We start from the raw sequence: 14,213 nt of genomic DNA on the forward strand, positions 1-14,213 counted from the left end.
CTTTAGTTTTTGTAGTATATCCACTACAATTTTTGTAGTATATCTACTACAGTTAGATATACGTACATCTAATGACTCAGTATTTCCACCCAAAGGAATACACTCATCAGAAGTACATATACATATACACCAAAAACTTGTACAGCACTTTCAGTGTAGTATTATTCATAATTGCCCCAAACAGGAAATAATCCAAATGTCTATCAACAACTGAGTAATAAATCATAGTATATTCATATACATGAACTACAATGAAAATGCATGAACTACAGATTTAGCAAGGATAAATCTCATATATAGTGAAATAAGCCAGACAATGTTATAATGATTCTACAAAGCTCAAAAAAAGCCAAAAGTGGAGTTGTGGTGCAGCAGAAATCAATCTGACTAGTAACCATGACAATGCAGGTTCAATCTCTGGCCTCGCTCAGTGGGTTAAGGATCCAGCATTGCCATGAGCTGTGGTGTATGCTGGCAGCTGTAGCTCCAGTCTGACCCCTAGCCTGGTAACTTCCATATACTGCGGGCACAGCCCTAAAAAGCAAAAAAAAAAAAAAAAAAAAACAAAGCCAAAACTGTGAGATTAAAAATTAGTACTGTTGAGGGGGATAGAAGGAATAGAATTTGAAAGAAGGCACCATGAAAGTTTGGGGGTGCTGTTATGCTTCTATTTATTGACCTCAATTTGTTCACTTGTGTAATTCACTAGAATGTACATTTATGATTTGCATTTTCTCTATTATGTATAATAAAAATTGATTTAAGAAATATAGTCAGGCCATGTTAAAAAAAAGCACTACGTAGCTAATTATTTCTCAAAAATATCTTAAAAACAATGATTTAATTTGCATACCACTATTTTCATATTATCTAAGTCTTATCTTTAAATCGCAAACAATCTACCCCCTCTTGCACCTACACAAGCCTACACCAGATGGAATCCCATTACAGATCTGACCTATCTCAAACAGCATTTGAAGAGGGACAGCCTAGCTAATATTTATAAATATTCTGACTTATAATGTACCAAGAGAATGAACATTCTCTATTATATACAATAAAAATATGTAAAAGTGACTTTAAATAGTGTGATCGTGAAGGCATTGAATTGTTTTACTCTCCCCAACCAGGAGTACAAAAACAAAGAAATAAACGATGCCAAAACCAAAACCAGAATAACAAGTCCAAAAAGGTATCTTATTTAAAAAAAAAACTATATTGCAGAAAATCCTTTAAAACCTGAAAATGTTATTATACCACTAACTGCAGCAGAAACTACAGAAGTTCTTGTGTGGGGGTACAAGAAGATGTAAAAAAGGACAACCTAATACTCTATAAGCAACAGAAAAGAAAAAGTTTGAACTGATCAATCTACAAATGGCTTATAAAATCAGGACAGTCTCAAAAACTCAAATCAAAGATAAGTGTGAGGAGTTCCTGTTGAGGCTGAGTGGTTAACGAATCCGACTAGGAACCATGAGGTTGCGGCTTCGATCCCTGGCCTTGCTCAGTGGGTTAAGGATCCAGCGTTGCCGTGAGCTGTGGTGTAGGTTGCAAATGTGGCTCGGATTCCGTGTTGCTGTGGCTCTGGTGTAGGCCAGCAGCTACAGCTTCGATTCGACCCCGAGCCTGGGAACCTCCATATGCCACGGGAGCAGCCAAGAAATGGCAAAAACACACACACAAAAAAAAAAAAAAAAAGAAAAAAAGAAAAAAAAGATAAGTGAAAAACGGCGTGCAAATATGACATTAAATAAACCTAATAAATTAAGACCTCAAATCTGTGAAATCTCCAGTAGACACTCTCTTCCAAGAGGGGGAAAACCTCACACTGAAGAAAAAATACCAGAAACTGAAACCAAACTGAACAGGGCAGAAACACTGAGGGTAGGAGCTGGAAATGAGGAGAGGAAAGTAGTGATGTCCAGAGGCAGCAAATCTCAGAAGAAAAAACCACCACAACAAAATCTAACATTTAAAACTGAGAACAACACCTCAAAATTCAAGATTTGTAGACCCATAGGGTAGAACAGAGGGTTGGAGCCAAAAAAAATCATTTTGAACCAGACCTAGTTTTAAGAAAGACTAGATATATAGAGAAGTCATATTTAAGTTCTCCATAACAAAGAGGAAGCATACATATAAAGCTCAATCTAGCAAACTTACCCTGACCTATTTTCAGCTTCACTTAGACCATAAAAAGAACTTTCTAATAGCCCTAGAAAAACTACCTTATTGAAATACAGGAAACGAACAAACAAAAAAGAGTATGAATTAACACCATAAAAAATATTAAGGAGAAAAAGAAGAAAATAAAATACAGAAAATGATAGAAAAGGATTTGAAAGAAAATGAATGAGGTAGGAGATGGGAAAGAAGATCCAATAAGCTTATAATTGGAGACTTAAAAAAAGAAAAGGTAAGCAATCAAGTAAAAAAGTATTTAAAATCATAATTCTAACCACAGCTTTCCTCAAATTAAAAAAGGACTGAACCACGTATCAAAAAGGTCCCTTGTGTATTTGGGGGAACCAACCCAAGAATAATCAACAAAACATTATTACAGCAAAACAACTGGATTTTAAAGACAAATTCCTTGAGGCAACCAGACAAAAAGTTTAAAGTCACTCATTAGAGAAGGAAATCAGGATGGCATCATACTTCCTGACAGCAATATTTTATCCTAAAAAAAATAGAACAATATGTTTAATATTTAGGTAAAGTATTTAAAAGCCAAAGGATGTATAAACAGTCAAACTGTCCTTCAAATATAAAGGTTGTAGACTAAGTTATAAAAAGCAAGATGTTAAGATGTGTTTTTCCATGAGTCCTTCCTGAAGAATCTTCTACGAATGAGGTTCAGAAAACTAAGAAATGAGTGGAGAAGTTTCTGACTGCAAGCAGAGTACATAAACTTTCATTAGTTACTTTACTTCTAGGCTTTTCTTCCTCCTTTTTCATTACTTGAGAAATCTCTGATTAATAACACACTCACATACCCAATCTGTCTCTGTTTTAACCTTTCTGGATCTTTAGAATTTTTTTTTTTTTTTTTTGCCAAAATTATAATTGAGATGGTAAGGCTAACCATGAGATTATAATAGTAAAGACTCCTTTTGAGAAAAAAAAAAAATCCTACAATTATAAGTTAATTCTACATGGTTAAAATACATCTGATAAAGACTCAGATGCATTGGCACAAAGGTCCAATAGTAGACACCTGGCTCTGTAGTTTGTAGAAACATATACAAGTAAGAAATACGTTAACTGATCCATATGATAATATAAAACTATCAATACTAACCTGATAAGCTCTGTTTATTTGACTAGCTGCCCAACTAGCATATTTCATGTTGTCCTTTTTTGTTTTTGCACTTGCTTTTGGATTAGAAGCAATATGACTTGCAGACTAAAAACAAAAAAGAAACATCAAAAAAATAAATTTGAATAAAATTATTAGTGTTTACAAATGAAAACATTTTAAAATAGAAAACAATCCAAAGTAATGCAAAAATAAAGGATATCTTAAATAATATCTAAAATTATTTGTATTATTTATCTAGTTTATTAGCTTTTGAAAGGAAAATTCCATTATCACTTAAATATTGTAGGATATTACTAGTATTATTTCTAAGTACTGAATTTAGCTTTCCTATATCAAAATTATAGAATTACTGAATATAAGGAATAATATAAGGAACCTGAAAAATTTAGTTCAACTTCTTACATTAATAAGTGGAAAAAAAAAAAGCTTAAGTTTCATAGGAGTAAACTGACCTGACCAAAGTAAGCTAACAAAAGTCTTAGAAACAGAAAGAGATCGATTCCAATCTATTTCTTTTTTTACTATATCAAGAGTTTCTAAACTGTGTTCCATCAGTTTAGAATCACTCTCTCATTAAAAGAAAAAAAAATGTATTTAAATAATCTGAGATCTGTTAATCTGAGATTCAAGCAAGAATCTGTAAACCCTCAAAATCATGTTAATTTTTAAATTTATGTTTTTCTGGGAAGAGAAAGATATAATTTTTATCTTATACTTAAAAATATCTTATTCTTAAGAGCATCTGTACATGTGGTTTCTTTTATATCTTGCATGTGTTATTAGCTTTTTCCATCTGTCTCCTTGTCTAACACTAAGGAGTTTAAATGCCAAAATAATGTTACCTTTTTGGTATGGATTTCAGAAAATGCAGTGGTTAACAGAATGACTCTGGAGTCAACTGCCTGGGAATCCCAGCCCAGTCACTTAGTGGCTGTGCCCATCCTTGGATAAATTAATAAGAACTGTGTCTTAGTTTCACTTTTTGTGAAATAGTAATAATAACAGTACCTTCTCAAATAGCTGATATGAGAATTTAATAATTTAAAATAAAAAAATAGAACTCATAAGAATATCTGACACATAAAACGCTATGTATTTTTACTATTATTAATAAATTGTTATCTATTTTTACAATTAGTATTGAATTTATATGGTAAAAAGAGACACTGCTACTGCATGTACAAGCTACCAAAATGAGCACTGGTAGAATCCAGGAAAAATTTTTTTGAAATTCCTCTGAACTGCTTTCCAATTATAGTCTACCATTTCTTTGCTGAAATTTATTTCACTTATGTTTCTTCCTGCCTCCATTTCTGCAGTCAATTCTTTTTTCACTGAGCCCCATCAAAACATTCATCCAAAAGTTCAAGAAAAAACTAGGATAAATTAAAATTCCAAAGAACTGGCCTATTAAATAAGTTTCTTTTTCTAGTCATTCTGATTGGAGAAAGAAGCATATTTTATATAAATGCTCAAGTTCAGCACACTCTTTCTCTATTTCCCAGAGCTTTTATTAATTGACTTTTTCTAAGCTCATCATTTGGCAAACATAAACAAAGGAAATATTTAATTATATACTTCCCACAAACAAATTTCTAAACTGCGTTTATATATCATAAAAAGTTTTAACTTGGCATTAGAGGTTTTATTTCTACTATGTCTTTTATTGGCATAGTTTAATAAAACTATCTCATGGAATAGTATTTAAGGTAAGATATACAATAATGTTGGACATAAATCTAAGAATATCAAAACAACTAAGAAACACATAATACGGTTTGATATCTGTTACTACTTAATTTTAGAAGGGCAGATTGATATTCTGATATAATTAAAGATAATTCACAATGAAATGTCAAATAGCTAGGATGTATTAACATTCAAAAATATAACTGCCTTACAAACTATTGCTCAGAATTAACTACAGGAAAAAACCATATGCTTATTAATGAAATAAAAAAAAAAATGAAAGAGGGAAGTGACTAAATGGGATAGTTAATGGACTTGAAATGACATTTCGTGAAATAACATTAAACATGCACCTCAACTCACCATGTAAAGTCCAAACAAAGCTCTCATGTTTCTGTTGTTCAGTTTCAATGCCTGTGCAAAATACTTTCTTGAAAGTTCGAGATTTTCAAGTCCACCTTGAGTATATTTAACCTGTTAAAAATTACAGAGTGCTGAAACCTGTTTATTTTACTATGCTGAAATACAGCATGATTCATCATACCATAGGCATTAGTAATTGAAACAGATATTCTGTAAACAAATGCAAGATGTTAAAAGAATTCATCTTAAAGTTGTTAAAGCTAATCTAAATTTTAAAGCATAACCCATCCCCCAAACCATTCTATTCTATGAACATTAAGATCATTGAGTAATCTTTAAAATAAAAATGCTACCAATATAAAATAGCCAGTATAATTTCTATTTAAACTGCCTTGCACATGCTGCACAACTTTGTTTTCCATTACTATCATAATAAATCTAGACTTGATACTGAAATGTCCTTTTCTAGCTGCACTAACATTCCTTGGTAATGAAGTCCTTTTAACCTTATAGCATTCAATTGCATTGCTATACTTAGTAGTCAAGAAAATAAGATAAATACTTCCTATTTCCCAAAATATTGACCTTAATATGAGTTTCCTAGAATATGGATGTAAAAAATCAGTCATTGTAAATGTCTTGGAAGCCAATAAATGGTGATAACTGTGACAAAATTAATTCATAATTAGGAAAGAAAACAGTATGCAATTTAAAAATAAAGAATTTCAGTATTTTAAATAAGTGTGCTTAAATGAAAAGTCAGTATTTCCACTACGGTATTAAAAATTTACAACTTTTACTCCCACAAATTAATTTTCATCATATATTTTAAATATGTATATACTTGCCTAACATTAAGGACATATTAGTTCCATACTACCCAACACCAACAAAAATAATATCACATACAATTGTTTTTGAAAACACTTACTTCAGCATACTGCTGACAATATAAGTGATTGTGTGGATTAGTCATCATAAGTTCCTCTAAACAAAAGGCTGCTTTAGCATAGCTGAAAAACATCAAGGAGTTAATTTTAAAAGTCACAAATTTTATCTTAATTACACCTTAAAATAATTTGAAAACAACTTTAGTGACATTAGACTATTCCCAAAATAATTTAAATAACTGTATTATTAAAGTACTTTTCATCTTGAGTTCATAAATACAAATAACATCACATTTTTTAACGAAATGAACAAACGAAATTTAAATCCAAAGCAGCCTAGGAACAATCAAGAGATACCACATTTTAAAAGTTGGGTCACTACTATGACATCCAAACGTTATTAACAGCATAGGCTTCAAGATCTTAAATCAGGTTACAGATAAAATAGGTTCTAGAAGTTCACTGATCATTTAATAAAATATTCAAATAGCTAAAATGTCATAAGGAAATAAGCATTTTCTTAAATATTCTCTACTCACTAAAAATCCTTTACAGACATATTTACCAACATATTCCATTACAAAGGCTTTTCATTACTTAAGGTTACTGTCAAATGCAAAATTATGATCAAAGTTACAAATTTCTAAACCCATGAAAAATATATCAAATTAGTGGTTTTGATATTCACTCTAATACTATTTAATCATGTGTGGTAGAAAAACAAAATCTTTATTTTTGAAAACCTAAGGAGAAAACTGCTGCAAAGGGCTCTGGAAAAGTGCTTTTATACCACATGACTATATGTCTTCTTAATACATTTTATATGTTTAAGCCATGTGAGTATCTTTACTGTTTACAGGAAACCCTAAAGAACACTGGTGCTCTAAGATTTATTCCCAGGGAGGAGGTGATGACATTATAACAGAAAAAGGCTACCCAGTCATTTCTGACATTTGTCACCAATATATAAAGGTACCTATCTTTATGCTAATGTTTGATATACTTACTTTTCAAAATATACATATTGCAGTCTCATATGTGTAATTCTGAATAATAATCAGTAACTTATTATGTGCTCATTATGTATCATGCAGTGTGTTACCTATCTTATTTAATCCCACCAAAACCTATTAAGTAGGCAAACAGCCTACACTCTTAATCACTATGCATACTGCCTACATGTGCTCCACACCACGTTGAAAAATTGTGGTGGTGATGGTAGTAATGAAGATGTCAATAGTAACATAAAAACAGGTACAGCAATCAAACCCAAAGAGCCTGAGGAATTAAAAACACCCTGCAGATTACCCAACAAGCACAATGTTAGATTTATGAAGGACATTATATACAGTTTCTTTTCAAAGATCAGGCAGCTATTTAACTTTTTCTGTTTTTATGCTCCACATCTTGTAATAGTTCTTGACTTAGGTAAATGATGAACAACTAAACAAATAACTGAATAAATGTCTAGAACAAAAGTATTATGGCTACATACCTGATATTTATTCATCAAAAAGACAGGTCTCTTCTAAATGTGTTCCTTTAACTAGAGCAATGCCACAATTTCCCATTAATGCTAAGAATATATATTCTTAAGGAATTAAATGGGTTGAGCAAAACCGTGCCTCTCATTCTTAAACAGCATAAAGTAAGATAAAATGGGCAAAAAGGAGTTTCTACTGAAAAATGAATGGCAAGATAGTTATCTCAAAAATTATTCAAGCATTACACACAAGAAGGGGATACCTTCCCCTAACTTTACAAAGCAAAAAAAAAAAAAAAAATCAAATTAATTTTGTGGATATAGTATAGAATCAAACAAACTTAGAGGTAGAAGGAGCAAGAAATGGGGGTACCCAAGAGTACTAAGCCATATGAAAGTGATTAGAGTGATGACTGCTCAATTCTCCCAAGAATGATACATAGCCAATACCGTTCCAGACAGATACAGAAGTTAATTCATTATATATACAATGACTCAATGAGACTAAGCTTTAGAGAAGTAAAAATAATAGCCATCTATTTAAAATAGAATAACCACTATTATTACTACATTAGAGTCAGTAATAGTTCTTTAAGTTCTTCTGTTCCTCACAAAATATATATATAGGTTATAGTATTTGTCCCTAGATTTATCAACTTATGATTTTTCCTTACAGGATTTTGATAATTCCACTTGTAATAGAATTTTATAGTAAGGCTAGACCTACTATAAAAACAATCATAATTAATTTATAGTAAGTGCTCCTTGCTGATATATCTAGTTATAACTACAAATGAACTTTTAAAAATTCCATGTCTTTGTTTAAAACACATATTTTTGTTTACAATATGTATGTATAGTTGGGTTAAGGTATAAATTATAAATAATTTTTTATATTTAAAACAAGTGTCTCAATGTGATCAACTGACATACACCACTGGAATAACTATCTAGAATTTATAAATCAGAAGCAAATTTAAATAAAGTAACTTAAAGACAAGGAAAAAAATATGTGGCAGAATTCTATATCCTCCTTTCTCTATATACAAACATTAAACAGACTTAAAAGGAATATTGTACTATAGAAATTTATGTGGAGTAAAATATTCTAGATCTAGATTTGCAATGCTGCCTATGATGTACTATAATTATTCATATGCAGAAAAGAATGTCAAAATGTTAAATATACCAAGCAATTCTTAAATTGCTGTTTTTGCCAGTATGTCACCAAACTGTGTTAAACTGACATTCCATAATAACTTATCACTTCTACCAAAAATATTCTACCTACTACCATGATTTGCTCAAACAAGTTAGATGAATTAAGTGAATATTCTGATTTTCATATAGTTTCAAAAAATCAAGAAAGATTTATTTTCACAGCCTAAATCTGAATATTTCTTCTAAGTGTTTAATTAGAAAAAATAAATCACTTTTTTAAATAATGAGCTTTAGGACCAAAAAGTTTTATAATACAAGATAAAAGAGTAGACAGAACATAATTATCATTTCCCATGAAAGTAAATTATTTTTCAGGAATTCTTGCCATGGCACAGTGGGTTAAGAATCTGACCTCAGAAGCTCAGGTCACTGCAGAGGCCTAGATTTGATCCCCAGCCCAGAGCCCAGCAGGTTAAAGGATCCAGAATTGGCACAGCATAGGTCAGATTCAGTCCCTGGACTGGAAACTTCCATATGACATGAGTGCGGCCATTTAAAAAAAAAAGAAAGAAAAAAAAAGAGAGAGGAAGGAAGGAAGGGAGAGAAAGAGAAAGAAAGATAGAAAGAGAGAGAGAAAAGGGAGGGAGGAAGGAAGGAAGCAAAGGAAAAAAGAAAGACACAAAGAAATTATTTATCAGCTGCTCTCCAGTGTTTGTATCTCTTGATTTCTTAGGATTTGTCAGTTTGTCTTAAATGTACATTCAAATCTGTCACAATAAACTTTTTAGAACCCCAAAACAAAGCTAAACTGAATGTGGCCATTACAAAGTAAAGCAAATAATAATAGATTTTAACAATAGGTTAAAAATAAGTGTAACTTATTTGAGAATAAAATACAGAAATACTACAAACACATGCAAAAAAAGTAAAATTGATAAAGAAGTAGAAGCAAAAACAGAAGGGATATATTTATACAGTTCTTAAAGGATAGGAAACTTAAAAGCAATATAAATTGACATATCTGACCACCTAAAAATATATAGTTTCGCTAAGTTAAAAAAATCAGTATTGAAAGTACATAATTAACAAGGACATATTTTGCATTTGCATTTACTGCATTGCATAAATAGCTCTACAATTTTAAAAATGTAACCAATTTTCACCTATCAAATTTTGCAAAGTTAAAAAGAATGGTAGCCCCCACTGTTGAGGGGACACTCTAATAAACTGCTAGTGTTAGAGTAAATAGATATTACTTTTCTAGTGGCCATCTAGGAACGATTTATCAAAACCACTGAAAATATTAATTATATATTTAATCAAGCAATTCTACTTCTATGAATTTAGTCCAAGGAAACAAAGAAAATCAGTATAGAAATATAGGGAAAATGAAAAACAATCTTTATATTACATCAGGAAATTGGTTAGGAATACCAAAGTAAATTAAAAAGATGAAGCCATTAAAATCATATTGTGGAATGTTTATTATGATAAGATATTTCTGACAAAATGCAACTAAGTGAAAAGCTTAAGGTACAAAAGATAATTCTATTTTAGGTTTCTTTTTGTTTCAAGAGGTACTAAAGGAAAAAATCAAATATAAACTGTAGCTAATTTAAGATGATGAGATTACACATAAGTTTTGTCTTTATTTTTTATTTGGCTTTTCCAAATTTTTTGTATTAGGGTACTTCTTTAATTTAAAGAAAAGATTCCCTTGACGATTTGAAATGTCTGTAACTGCTTTTAATCATGAGATCTTCAAAAGGCATAAAAACATTTTAAATAATTTTCATCTGTTTTGGGGACAAAATAAAACTAATGTTATTTTTTTTACTGTATTCTAAAAATTCAGTTCCATGTTATTTAAATAATATGTATACTTCATAAATGTTGACAAAAACTATGAAAAATGAAAATAATACCATTTAACCAAACACATTACCACTCTTCAATAAGAGAAAGCTTAGTATGTTTACATATGCGATCATACATGCATACATACATATATACTGAACATGATTCAGGAAATAACTTTCTAAAGAAAAACAAAGAGATCTGATAGCCAGCACATACAACAGAGAACTGAAAAGTGGCTCCCAGAACACAGTATTCATTCTTTAAATGAAAGCTATTACTTTTATTTTAGCTTCCACTTCTATTAGAATTACACACATAACTACCTTAATTCTCCACTTCATGTTACATATATAGCCCTGAGCAAAGGCAAGGGACAAGTATCTTTATTAGATTTTATTTCCTATGTGAGCTAGTTGCACTATGAGAATGAGGTTAAGTATCCTAAGTATTCGTGCACAGTAAGAATATGTGCATGAGAATCTGATTCTGTTCTCTCGAAAGGAAGGAAACAATGTGATATACCTCAGATTCAGAACTAAGAAAAAAAAGAAAAAATAAATCCTGCCTCTAGATAGCGGTTAGCATTAATGCTGTGATATTAGAAAACTTGCACTAAGACTGGGCTAATCCTCTCACACTGTGATTTCCTCCTGTCACTACAGCAATAAAAAAGCTAACAAAAACATTAAATATCCAATAAGCAAGTTCCTACTGCATTCAACATTCTTGATTATTCTTGGTTTTCTACCCAGGCAACAGAATGCTTCTGCTTTGGAAGAGTTGATTCTCTTAGTACTAAGGCTAATAAATGCATACAATTGACAGAATTTTTAAACAGCAGGGAGTATAATACTCTTTGTACATAAGAAGAATATAAATTCTAAAAATTCACAATTTTGATTCACTAAAAATAACCTTAGCTAAGCATATGCAGGCCTTTCTAATTTCAAAGAATGCTATTAGTATTTTAAAGAAATAAAACTTATGTCCCTAACAAAAATAATTTAGCACAACACAAACAAAAAAATAATTTAGCAAATCATATATTATAGTGAACAAATTGTTGTTTTTTTCATTTAATTGTTTATTTTGTTAATTTAAAATGACACATAATTCAAACCGTCTCATCAATCCTTAGGAAACCACTGTGACTTCTGAACTTATATAATGAGGAAAATTGCACTCTCCAATAAAATTTTATGAGTGTTTAACAACTTACTCATGTTCATTGATATAAAGTTCTGCAAGTTCATGCCAGGCTTCCTGGTCTCCAACAAATCTAGTGAAAGGAAATAGAAAAAAAAAAAATAAGGGTGTAGATATTCTGCAAATGAACAGCATGGAGGCAAAAAGGAAAATCAAATGCAAATTCCATTTTAATTAAAAAAGATTTATCAGAATAACAAAACACAATCCTCTTGTAAGACACTCACTGTTCCAGATACTCATTCAGTTCCCGAATGGCCTCCACATTTTTCCCCTGGGCTTTTCGAATGGCAATCTTACGCTTTCTTGCAGCCTATGGGTTGACATTAATAAAGGATTAGGCCCTCATGATTCCCTGGGTTTTTGTAAAGAAGGTAATTTGACTGTGCAAATTATTATCTCAATGCTAGGGAAATTCCATTGTAGAACTACTGCTTAGTGGGAGTTTATAAACATACCCCGTGACATCCCACTGGGAAGTTCAAACATTCCTCTAACAATCACATGTGCTTTACTTTTGATGTACACAATGTATGCATCATTTCATTCAAATAAATAACCATCCAGATTCTGATAATTACAAACCAGCAGGGAATCCTAATCTTTATCCAGCCTAAAGTCTTTTACTCTGTCTCATTCATAAGATCTGTATCTTAAGAGATAGAGGAATAGTGGAGATTAGAAAATAATCTCACTGTGGCCACTTGAATGTCATTATACAAATATGGCTTATAATAACTTTTTTCACAATTTTAAGAGAAAAATCTACCTAAGAGTCTTTCAAAAGAATAATATAGGTCCTGAAATAAATATTTTATAACAGATAAAACATTTAAAACTTGCATCTTAAAGCTTTTTAAATATAAACATAAAACTGCATTTATTTATAAATTCAACAAATATGTAACAAACATCTAATTGTTTGCCAGGTACTGTGCTAGAAAACAAAAATATCAGGACAAAAAAAGGAATAGGTAATTCCTTGCAGGAACTCAGTCTGATGGGTGAAAGACACATCAAATAAAATGCAATGATAGAGCTATCTAGGATGATGTGGCAACATGGAGAAGGATCCTAAAATAGCCTGAGGCAGAGGGGAAGAGGTGAAAGGCCAGGAAGCAAAGAGGGATCCAGATGTGACACCGGAACGAAATAGAAAGTGCAAACTGACCTTAAGAAAGCAGAAGAGGAAACTATGTGGAGGAAGGACACTGCATAGTAGGAGGAACACAGGAGCAAAGGCACAGGGACAGCAACATTTTATGTTATCAAGACTGTGTTTGTTTGAGGCTGCATTGAACAGTCACAGACTGGAGGGGGTTGTGTGAATTATCAAATTTATATTCTTTCCATCTCTGTTTAATTCAATGCAAGAGGCTAAACAATAAGACACACTATAACTAAGGCTAGGTTAAGCTTATTAATTATGAACATGTTGTTACTGTTTTACAGAACACAACTCCACAAGATATAGACAAGGGAAGAAAAATGAATGGGGCCTCTTTAGACCAAAGAAGTTACCGTCCTGGGATATATATATATAAAAGGTGGGTTTTTGTGAGGAAAAACTGAAAGTCAAAAAAATAAGAGAGAATCAAGAGACTCCCAATAAATAGGACCGAGAGCAATATTTATAATAATAGTGATAACAATATGTTGGTAATGAAAAAAATGACAGGTCTGTTGAAAACATATATCCTTGTTGATTTGGTTTATGCCAAAGCCCTACCACAATGCCTGTCACACAGTAGGAACTCAAATATTTTTGGAATAATTTCACTATAGGCAACAATGAATGAGCCATAATAAATGTAAAGTTTAAACCTTAAGAATTCAGAAGGTAAATAAAAGAAAAGCTCTAAAAGTAATTTAATCCTAAAGCCTTTAAGGAAGAATATTAGACTTCAAATATAAGCCTTATCCCAAGTCTTTCTGAAAACAAATGAGGGTCAAATTAACATAAGTAAGAAATTATGTGGGGCATGCATTATCTACTTTCACCAGTCTAACACCATTGGAAACATTTTTGTTTATTCCTTTCATTTTTCACAACACGACTCTTTCCACAGGCAATTATGCTAGAGCAGACAATTCAAGTTTTAAAATTAAAAAGACAAGGAACCGAATCTCACTTCTTGTCATTTACCAGCTTTCTAACCAAGAGCAAAACATCTGACCTCCCCAAACCTCAGTAATACCACCAAACTCCAATCATCAATGTAAAGCAACTAATACA

The 14,213-nt window shown here is 31.3% G+C and overlaps 1 protein-coding gene across 2 annotated transcripts in view; it reads right to left on the minus strand.

Moving 5' to 3' along the window:
* EMC2 (ER membrane protein complex subunit 2) overlaps positions 1-14,213 on the minus strand; it is a 54,570-nt gene that overhangs the window by 10,682 nt on the left and 29,675 nt on the right. For both annotated transcript variants that reach the window (XM_047783415.1, XM_047783414.1), the window contains exons 6-10: positions 12,205-12,290; positions 11,991-12,050; positions 6,309-6,390; positions 5,378-5,488; positions 3,305-3,409 (exon numbers count right to left, since the gene is read on the minus strand). In XM_047783415.1, coding sequence (XP_047639371.1) covers positions 3,305-3,409; positions 5,378-5,488; positions 6,309-6,390; positions 11,991-12,050; positions 12,205-12,290 — 444 coding nt within the window. The remainder of the gene's footprint in view (positions 1-3,304; positions 3,410-5,377; positions 5,489-6,308; positions 6,391-11,990; positions 12,051-12,204; positions 12,291-14,213) is intronic.

This window comes from Phacochoerus africanus, chromosome 6, assembly GCF_016906955.1.
Source record: "Phacochoerus africanus isolate WHEZ1 chromosome 6, ROS_Pafr_v1, whole genome shotgun sequence".
Taxonomy (NCBI): Eukaryota; Metazoa; Chordata; class Mammalia; order Artiodactyla; family Suidae; genus Phacochoerus; species Phacochoerus africanus.